Source organism: Mesoplodon bidens (genome assembly GCF_964165515.1).
Source record: "Mesoplodon bidens genome assembly, chromosome: 3".
Taxonomy (NCBI): domain Eukaryota; kingdom Metazoa; phylum Chordata; class Mammalia; order Artiodactyla; family Ziphiidae; genus Mesoplodon; species Mesoplodon bidens.
Genome location: NC_138178.1, coordinates 33,147,635 through 33,158,389, shown reverse-complemented (window position 1 = coordinate 33,158,389; position 10,755 = coordinate 33,147,635). Strand labels below are relative to the sequence as shown.

Sequence of the window (10,755 nt, the reverse complement as noted above, 5' to 3'; positions counted from 1 at the left end):
ACTCCGCGGCATGTGGGATCTTCCCGGACCAGGTCACGAACCCGTGTCTCCTGCATCAGCAGGCGGACTCTCAACCACTGTGCCACCAGGGAAGCCCTTGGGGCAGCTTTTGATGTATGACATGTCACCCTTTCCTACAACACCACTGTCTTCATGTGGAGCCCTCACCACAATCCCAACTCTGGTCATTTGTGCGTTTCTCTTGTCATCTTTGTACACTGCTTATCTTCACTGGGGGTTGGGGGCAGCTAATTTTAAGCATGTTCAGTGGCAGCTCCCTGCCAGTTTCAGTGTCACTGTTAAAATTTATACAAAAGCAACTTCACTGGGGGTTTTCCTAAGGGTTAAAGGCCTTTTACAGAAGATAACCCTTCCCCACATGTAGTAGAATGTGCTGTTCTATATCTACTCCTCAGTAGAGCATGTTCTCTGTTCAAAAAAAAAAAAAAAAAGACTTGCAGCAGGGTCTCAAAGAGATATTTGTACACCCATGTTCACAGCAGCATTATTCACAATAGCCAAGAGATGGAAACAACCCAAATGTACATCAATGGATGAATGGATAAACAAGACATGGTATATTCATACAATAGAATATTTATTCAACCTCTAAAAAAGAGAGAAGATTCTGACATTCATTGAATGACTCTTGAGGACGTTACACTAAGTGAAATAAGCCAGTCACAAAAAGAAAAATACTGTATCGTTCCACTCATATGAGGTACCTAGAGCATAGGACTGTGGATGCCAGGGACTGAGGGGAAGGGGGAATGGGGACCCGTTGTTTCCTGGGCACAGAGTTCAGTTTTGCAAGACGAAAAGAGTTCTGGAGATGGATGGTGGTGATGGCTATACAACGATTTGAACGTCCTAAAGCCACTGAACTGTGTACTTAACAACAGTCACTATGGTAAATTTTATGTCATGTATATTTTACCACAATTTTTTTAAATGTTATATATTTTATTTTTAAAATTAATTTTTATTGGAGTATAGGTGCTTTAAAATGTGTTAGTTTCTACTGTACAGCACAATGAATCAGCTATACATTTACATATATCCCCTCTTTTTTGGATTTCCTTCCCATTTAGGTCACCACAGAGCACTGAGTAGAGTTCCCTGGGCTATACAGCAGGTTCTCATTAGTTATCTGTTTTATACATAGTAATGTATGTATGTCAATGCCAATCTACCAGTTCAGCCCAGTTGTTTCATGGGCACAGAGCTTCAGTTATGCAAGATGAAAGGATTTCTGGAAATGGATGGTGGTGATGGCTGTACAATGATTTAATGTCCTAAAACCACTGAACTGTGCACTTAACCACGGTCACTATGGTAAATTTAATGTCATGTATATTTCACCACAATTTTTTTTAATGTTATATATTTTTAAAGAGAGAAGGAAAGAAAAAACAGCATCAGAATAAATTGTGGCCACTCCCACCACCATGCCCAGGGAGAAGCTGCCCAGGCCAGACCTTCCTGCCAGCCCAGCTCATGACTGGGAGTGGGCATCTTGGGAGGTAATCAGCCTTCTTCTGTCCTATTCTGTTCCAGCTGCTGCCAAGTGTGGGTACCTGCTCTATAAGGGAAAGGCCACTGCTCTCACTGACTCCCAGCTGTGATGTCTGTTCACTCCCCCTCCCTCCTGGAGCAGCCCCACCCAGGGTGCGAGCCCACCCAGTGGCTCTTGTGAAGTGGTGATCACTCCAACCAGCAGGTCAGTGCCCTCTGGAAAGGGGTGAGGATGGAGACGATGTCTGAAAGAGGGGCAAGCAGGACTTCCCTGGCAGTCCAGCTCCTCTAACACAGGGGGCATGGGTTTGATCCCTGGCCAGGGAACTAAGATCCCATATGCCATGTGGCGCGGCCAAAAAAACTTTAAAAAAAAAAAAAAAAAAAGGAGGGGAAAGCATAGTCACCTGTGGTTACAGATATGCCAGGACCAGCCAGCCCAGGGTTGCATAGGTGCCCTTCTGAAGTTGCAAAGCGGGTGGGGGAGATGGGTCCCCACTTTACTTTCCATCGGAGAAGAGACAGGCATGCAGAGGCCTAGGGGTGGGATGTGGGACCTTGGGTAAGTCATTTCTCCCCTTCCTGTGACTCAGTTTCCACGTTTATAAAATGGGCATATTGATACACGGCTAACATGCCTCCTGGGCTGTCGTGAGGATCAGATAATAAACTGGATGCGAAAGCGCGGCGTACAGCTCAAGGGCTCTGAAAATTCAGCGGGGGGGCGGGGGAGGAGGGTGATAACGAGCAGCTGTGCCCCTCGTCCTAAGCTCTCCCTGACCGCTGGGCTGCAAGGACGTGACCTGCCATCTTGGCCTGCTCTGGGGCACCCACAGGGCCAGGGACCATGCTAGATGCACTGAATCCTCACACCCTTGTGATGCAGCCTTGCGCCCTGTATTATCACAGCAGGGAGGCGTAGGCCTGATACAAGGATAACCTTACACTGCCCAGGACTGCACTGCAAGGCAGCTGGGCTCGGCGTCCACCTGACTGCCAGAACTGTTCTTCCGTCACACCCGCAGTTTTCCAGCTGTGACTCTGGGCCTCAGCAAAAGTCCCTCAGGAGTCCCAGCAGGCCCCCATAGAGGGGGAAGGGATGCAGACCCTCCATGCTGCCTGCCCACCCAACTCTGGGACAGCAGCTCCTCTTCAATCTATTCATGTATTGGTATTCAACGTTCATTTTCATTTGAAACGTAAGTCCTACTGCTTTAAAGAAAATATATTAATTACCTAATGTTTAAAAATGCTTTCTGGGGACTTCCCTGGTGGTCCAGTGGTTAAGACTCTGCGCTCCCACTGCAGAGGGCACGGGTTCGATCCCTGGTGGAGAAACTAAGATCCCGCAAGCCGATGCAGCACAGCCAAAAAAAAAAAACAATGATACTAAAATAAAATAAAATGCTTTCTGCTCACCCTCAGTCAGTGGCTTGGCAGAGTTGAAAGCATTATTATAACTCGTCCTAAAGGGTTTCAGAGGGTGGAGGCAACTTCAGGGGCTCCATCCTCAGCAGGTGCTTCTGCTACAGCCCAGCTCTACCCCTGCTGGGACTCCTCCGTCCCCTCCCCCACCCACTAGGATGCACTGGCTGGGCCCTGGCACCTGGGTTGCCTGTAAGGGTCAGGGCTGAGACCACGTAGGTGCCTGAAAAGGAGGCACGTGACCCTTCCTCTCCTCGCCCTCATGAGGGGGAGGGGAGGGGGAGCAGCAGACTCCCATGCCAAGGGGACATATAAGAAGGGGGAGGGCTGTGCCCTGCCCGCACCCCAGGCAAGTTGGCACGACCCTCCGGTCCCTACCGCTATGGCTCTCTGCAGGGGTGGAAGATGGTACCAGTCAACCGTGAGCCGGAGGAGGAGCCCGAAGCCGCTGCTGAGAGATGGAGGACCCCACGCCTGAGCCCGTCTACGTCGACGTGGACAAAGGACTGACCTTGGCCTGCTTCGTCTTCCTCTGCCTCTTCCTCGTCGTGATGATCATTCGCTGCGCCAAGGTCATCATGGACCCTTACAGCGCCATCCCCACATCCACCTGGGAGGAGCAGCACCTGGATGACTGAGGCGCCCGCGGGCGGGGGCCGCGGCGAGGGACCGAGACCCCAGCGCTCTCTGGACAGGGTTGCCCCGGGATGTGCCTCTGTCCCCTGGCCACCGGCTTTCCAGCCCATGGAGGCGAGAAAGGATTTGGCCACCCGGGGATGGAGAAGGTTCACCTTAGCCTTGCCTGCTCTCACGGGAGCAGCAGGGTGAGATGCTCGGGATGCTGTGGGTGTTGCAGTGGTGGGCCAGTCTGGGGATAAGAGCGCTGGACCGGGAGTCAGGAGGCCTGGATTCCAGTCTGAGGAATCACTGTGAGCTTAGGGGGCGGTCATCTTCCCTGGCTCACGCACACCTTTTGGCATCGGATACGGAACAGTCACCCACCATCATAACAACAGTGGTCTCGTTTTGAGGAGACTCTTGCCCTTAACATGCAAAGTAGCACACACACTACCCCTGGAGGCTCCCAGCACAGACGTTCACCTGAGCCCCAGCCCCTTCCCAGTGGGCCAGCAATGGGGCGTGGTGTGACGTGGGAAAGGAGTTGGAAGGTGCATCACCCCAAATTCACAAAAGGCACGGGGGCCGCTTCCCAACAGTATTTTTTTAAACTAAAATATAGAGGGGTATATTTTTCCTGTTATAAATGAAATGTGTATTTTGGAAGTTTGGGAAAATACAGAAAAAATAGAAGGATGGGGGAAAATAACACTTATAATCCCACTTCCCCAAAGCCGCCATTTTGATGTATTTTCTCCCATTATTTTTTACATGTATTTTTAAATAGTCAAAATCATACTGTGTGCATGATGTTGTATCACTTCATATTAGAGCATGAACACTTTCTCATTTCATCAAGCACTCTTTATAGCCATCATTTTTACTGGCTGCAGAGTATTCCATCAGGTGGATAGGTCATAGTTTCATAATTATCTCCTTTGGTCTTACAATTCTTTTTTTTTTTTCACTGACTTTTCCTCATGCAAAATTATTTCACCCAGTGACCTCTTGAGAGCACACAGTTATGAGATTAATATCAGACAGGAAGACCTGGCTTCTAGTCCTGTCAGTCACTCTAAGGCTGTGTGACCTTGAGCAAGTCACTTCACCTCTCGGTGCCTCCGTTCCCTGATTTTAAAAAGGGGAGGAAAAGCCTTGCCCTTTTGTTTTGTGTAAACCTCATGTGAATGAAAGGACAGGAGTGGGAGTGCTTTGAATGTAAACGTGCTGTGGGGGGACACAAGGGATAAGTTGTTGATAATGACTCTTCTCCCTCTTTTCCCACCCTTCTGACCCTCTCCCACCCCATTACCTATATCTAAGACCTTGCAGCAAGAATATTGGACCAGAGCCCACAAACCTGGTCCCAAGTCCCAACTTCTCTACTTCTTTTTTATATGACCCCAAATAACTCAGCCTCTCTGAGCCCCAGTTTCCTCATCTGTAACATGAGGGAATAACATCTACCTCACAAGGTTGTTGTGAGGATGAAATGAGAGAACGTGGGCAAACATTGGTGTATTTTCTTGATTTTACCACCCCAGGAGAAGCCAGGGGTCTGAGCTGGGAGGAAGAGAGGTCTGGCTTCCCCCGTCTCTGCAGAGCCTGGAACCCTGGGCTTTCCTCAGTTCCCAGGGCCACTGCTGAAAGGCCAAATATCCCAGCCAGGACCACTGGTCAGAGGAATACTCACAGCAACCTCTCCCAGCACCTGACCTCAAGGGATATGGTGTCTATTAATTTACGTAATTATCATTGTCATCGGTATTCCCAAAAACATAATATGAAGTTAAACTAGACCACCAGAATTCCCCCTCCTTCTGAATGCATTTATTCCATCCCTCTAAGGCACACCTGCCATCCCCATCAGAAGTGCCCTGCAGCTGTGAAGAAGCTCAAGGCTCCCTTCCCACCACCTGCATCCCAGCCATGGGTCCCACTCCATCCCAGGTCACCTGGGAAGTGGGTTTCCAAAACACCATCACTACTAGGTGACCCCTGAAAGTGAACAAGCCCACAGCTGCTCAGACAGCTTTCCAGGGCATATCCAGCTGTTCCTCCCTCCACACCCCCACTGTGTGGGATGCACAAAGGGACAGCTGGCAAAGGCAGTGGACCAAGGTGCATTGGAGGCTCTGTATGAGGGGAGGATCTAGAGCAAGGACCTTGTACATTGCCTCAGGCCTAGCAGCAGCCTTCACTCTGCAGCCTACCTCAGAGATACCAAGCACTTCTGTGAAAAGCTCATCAGCATGGATTTACAATGCAAATCAGAACCAACGCCCAATCAGTTAATAACAGATCCCAAGGAACAAGAAGAGGTCTTGAAGACCTCACTTGGAGATACTTTAGAGCTCTCAGGAGTGAAAAACAGGTGCCTGAGGGCCATGCTACTCAAACCATGATGAAGGACAAATAGCATGTCCAACATTGAGGGGCTTGTTAGAAATCCAAAATCACGGATCCCTACTCCAGACCTACAGAATCACAGTCTCTGGAGATGGGGCCCAGGAATCTCTTAGCAAGATCTACCAAGCGATTTGTATCCCTGTTAAAGTTTGAGAAGCACTGCCCTGGGGATCCTTTGGTCTCAATTATTTCTTTTCCACACCTAGATTCTCTAATATTTCCCACTCTATCTCTTGACTCTTTTCTTGGTGGCAGAGGGAAATAACATTTCAGAAAAAGATGGAAAATTTCAAAATCACTCCAAATCCAAGCCACTACAAAATAGTGATTTCTATTGTGTGTCCATGTGTTCCCTTCTAATCCTTGTCCACGTGCAAGATATTTTTTTCATAAAAAGCTTTGGTTACATCATTTAAATCAATATCTCCTAACATTTCATCATAAGCATGTTTCTGCTACAGTCTTCCTATTTATCATTTTACTGGCTATAAACCATGCCATCTAGTGCATGTACATAGTTATTCAGAGTCCTATTAGTAAGTACTTGGATTGCCTTCATTTTCCCTATTATACATGTTGCAAAATAAAAAAAAGAAAGAAAGAAAGCTAAAGACAGATATGACGAACCCTGGGCTTGCTCAGGTTGGTGGAGAATAAATATTTAAATAACACCCCCTCCACCTTAGAGACACATGGGGGACGAAGAGCCATCTAAACATTTGATCATATTAGGGGAAAAACCAACTGAAATTTCAAGCTTCATTGTTGCTTTAGCTGCTAAAGGATGGAGGAGATGGTCCTTTGTCATCAGAGCATCTTAGCCAGTTTCTAGCTAGCTGAGATGAAGTTTGGGGTTTGGTATGGAGAGGTAAACTGTCCAGCAAAAGAAATGAAGAGAATTTTTGAAGACTGGAAGCTGGCAGAGAGCAAATGAAAAGCATTTGTGGCATTGGCCCTAATCCAGGACTTAAGGCAAAATATGATCAGAGAGAAACTCCCCGCGGCAGGGAAAGGGTGAAGGATTTTGCGGACAGTGGTGTCTCGTGGTTGATTTTACGTTGTTGCCTGTTCTGTGCTCTGCTACAATCCCTCCATGTTACTCCAAATCCTCAGTAAAGTCTGATACACAATCCACTTTGTGGTTGTGGTATTTGGGGGCAATAAAGACCTCTGGAAGGTGGTCAATGTGAAGAAACGTAATCTGGAAAGGGATAGTCATCCCAGGGACAAGTGAGGTGGCAGAAATAAGCAGAAGCAGGAAATCAGAAAGCAACTAGAGTCCAAGAAAAATTAATTTAAAACATCAGAATGACGGTTGCTAGCATAAATGTGACCTCTGAGAATGCTCAGATAGGCTGATATGAATAATAGCACACTCGTTTTACCAGCATGGTATATCAATTCCCATCATCTCTATTTCATTTTTTCCAATTAGTTGCTCAAATATCTACATGCTCTTATTGAATTGAAAGACCCGTGACTCCCTCGCCTATAAAATTGCCCCAGAATTTCAAGGCTAAGTCAATCCAAAAGGAGCTGGTCCTAGGGCTTCCCTGGTGGCGCAGTGGTTGAGAGTCCACCTGCCGATGCAGGGGACACGGGTTCGTGCCCCAGTCCGGGAAGATCCCACATGCCGCGGAGCAGCTGGGCCCGTGAGCCATGGCCGCTGAGCCTGCGCGTCCGGAACCTGTGCTCCGCAATGGGAGAGGCCACGGCAGTGAGAGGCCCATGTACCGCAAAAAAAAAAAAAAAAAAAAAAAAAAAAAAATGGAGCTGGTCCTGCTTCCAAATGTCAGGTAGAGAGAATTTCAAAGCCTGGTGTGTCCACTAGTGTGGTTTCACACCCTGCAGTCTAGCTGTTGAAGATGTGTCCTACGTGTGTGATGGATGACAACCTGCAGGGCCCTCTTTGGTTTATAGCCCAGTCTGCTGAGAGGTGCTCGAGCTAAGCTCACTGGTCCACATTCACATGTCCAGTCGTTCTGTCCAAACAGTACAGCCAGGTTGGCTGTGTTCAGGGGGACAGGATGGCCATGACCACACCAACCGGCCCCCTGAATCCTCACGTCCTTGATCATCATCAGCTAAGACTCTCCCTCCTTCCTGGGGAGTTTGTCTTTGGGACTCGTATCACTCAGAAACCTAGCAGGAAAGAGATGCACACCCAAAGCATTAAATGAGGAGGGTTTAATGAAAGAATATTTACAGAGGTTGGGCAGGGTTAAGGGAAACGAAAGGGGTTGGCAAAATACCCATGGATGGGCAACAGGGTGAGTCCATTACCACTTGGGCCTGAAGCGACAAGGGGAAGGGGTGTTCTCAGAATCCAGTGGAAGCTGTAGCAGTGGGAGAGGAGTCCTCCAACAAAAGCCATGGCCACAGGTAGACAATCAAAATGCAACCCAGTGAGAAGAGAATATATACCTTGATTTCTCACCTTCTGCCCTCTAATCTCCTATGCCATCAGCCAAGAACAGAAGCTAAAGGACAGGGGACTCTGGGTGATATCCTTCATATATATTAGCAAACTAGAGCAAACGAAAACTAACCAGTACAGTGCACCCCTATTACCACTCAGCATTCATCGTGGTTGGGGAAACTATATATGTCCCCAACATAGGGGAAATATAAATTCCCATCAACAACCACATTGTCTGAGGCTGCTATCAGTTTAGTTCCGCTTCCCAGGAACTTACATTGTAATGTATCCACTTGTAGATGAGTGAATGAAACGATTCATATAAAGCATAGCTGCTAGAGTCCCCTCTTCTATGGCTGGTCAGGAGGCCTAGGTTGACAACCACAGTGTCATTCTTCTGCCACCCATTCCATATCCCCTCTACCTTCTGGCAGTCCCTCCACTGCTGGAGTCTTTTATCCAGTGGAATGACCCAAATTTTCCTTCATAGAGGATCCAAATTCTTGGTGCCCTGTCTTTTTTTTGGTTGCCAGTTTCCACAGATCCCCACCCCCTCAAAGAAGTTGACAAGGCTTTGAAGGCCTCACCTGGAAGCATTTTTGAATACTCAGGAGAGAACAGGTGCCCTAGGACAGCGCTAGTCATGCTGCGGTCGTAGGACGGATAGCCTCAGCATCACTGGGGAGTTTGCTAGGAATCTAAATACATGCCCCCACCCCAGACCTACAGAGTAGGATATGGGATGAGGAATAACGAGAGATTCCCCAGTGAATCCCTGGGTTCCAGAGCTAGTCCTCCTTGCCCTCATTGTAGAGCAATACCGTTTCTTCTGAGATATTGGAATAAATCACCCTGACAGCACAGGGATCCCCTTCTCCACCTCCTAGTCCAAGATGAGGAGACCCAAATGGCTACAGGATGATCTCGGTTTCCAATTTAACAGACCCATGACTATGTTCCCTGGTGGAAATATTTCTTCTTTGTTACTAGGAATTTCCAAACCCACCAAGTCCAAGGTCACAGGATGGAAAACAAAAATTCTATAACTGGGTTATTAGGTATCATAGTGAGAGGAATCACTCTCGCTTCCATCCCTTGGTTCCCAGACTAGCATCATCCAGCTCAAGGGAAGATGCCAACGTATACTGGTCTCTGGTTTAAGGTGAAGACTGCATCCTGTAGGTCAGCCACCATACCTGAGCCTTCCACAGGCCATTCTAAATGTCACTCAAGCCAACTGCTTCTGGGTGATGAGGCATGTGGTAAACCAGTGAATTTCCTGGACATGAACCCACAGCTGCACTTCCTTCACAAATGAGTTCTCAGGGACTTCCCTGGCGGTCCAGTGGTTAAGACTTCGCCTTCCAATGCAGGAGGTGCGAGTTTGATCCCTGGTCGGGGAGCTAAGATCCCACATGCCTCAGGGCCAAAAAACCAAAACATAGAACAGAAGCAATATTGTAACAAATTCAATAAAGACTTTAAAAATGGTCCACATAAAAAAAAACTTTAAAAAACAAACAAACAAGAAACACATGGGTTGTCTGGTTTAAGGTCATGTTTGTGAGATACACTGAGATAAATGAAAGACTACAAACGGCGAGGGGGGCAGAGGTATGCAGAATACGAATCTATTCCCACCACCCTCCATGATGGAAGGGGTCCGTTGTAATCGACTTTGCCAGTGGTGGCTGGCCTGTCTCGCAACACCCATCCCTGGGGAAGGATGCCGTGTATCAGGGGCTGGGCATTGGCTTCATCCTGGGCAGGGTGCATACCCAGAAGTGTTGGAAACCAACCAGGTGAGCCTTAGTGAGGGAAAGCCCATGTTGTTAAACCCATGTACAGCCTCCATTCCTTCCACTACGGTCACTTTGTTCACAGTACCACTGAAAACACACCAGAGTGGAGAGGGGAAGGCATCCCCAGGTTGGGTCATCATGTCCACCTGAATATTGACGGCCTTCTCTGCAATGGATACCTTTTGATAGACATTTAGGTGGCACATGAATATCTTCACATTCAGGGCTCCTTCAAAGACATCCTTCTACATAAATCTCCTCAAGACTGCCTTGAGTCCTCTCTTCCAATCTTACTGCAGTTGGGTCAGCACTCTGATTCTCCTACTGGGGAAAGTCAGAAGCTCCCAACAGCATCTTTATCTGCCACAGACACTTCCTGTACCATTGGGTCTGCTGGGTCTTAAGGCTCAATTGAGCAGGTAGCTTTCGTCACAGCCTGAACCATTCTAGAGCCTTTGATTGCTCTAGGTCCCATTCCGAACCAGCAGCCTTATGACGTACCCAGTAAATGCAGCAGAGTGGCACACACAAATGTGCTCCACATTGCCTCAAAAACCCAAAGAGGCC

The 10,755-nt window shown here is 47.9% G+C and overlaps 1 protein-coding gene across 1 annotated transcript; it reads left to right on the top strand.

The window, feature by feature from the left end:
- Positions 1-3,398: 3,398 nt before the first annotated feature.
- On the top strand, positions 3,399-3,578 carry CTXND1 (cortexin domain containing 1; the record flags this gene model as incomplete). The annotated part of the gene is made up of 1 exon (XM_081227856.1): positions 3,399-3,578. One exon carries the CDS (start codon positions 3,399-3,401, stop codon positions 3,576-3,578), a length of 180 nt encoding a protein of 59 aa, XP_081083982.1.
- Between the last annotated feature and the right edge of the window lie 7,177 nt (positions 3,579-10,755).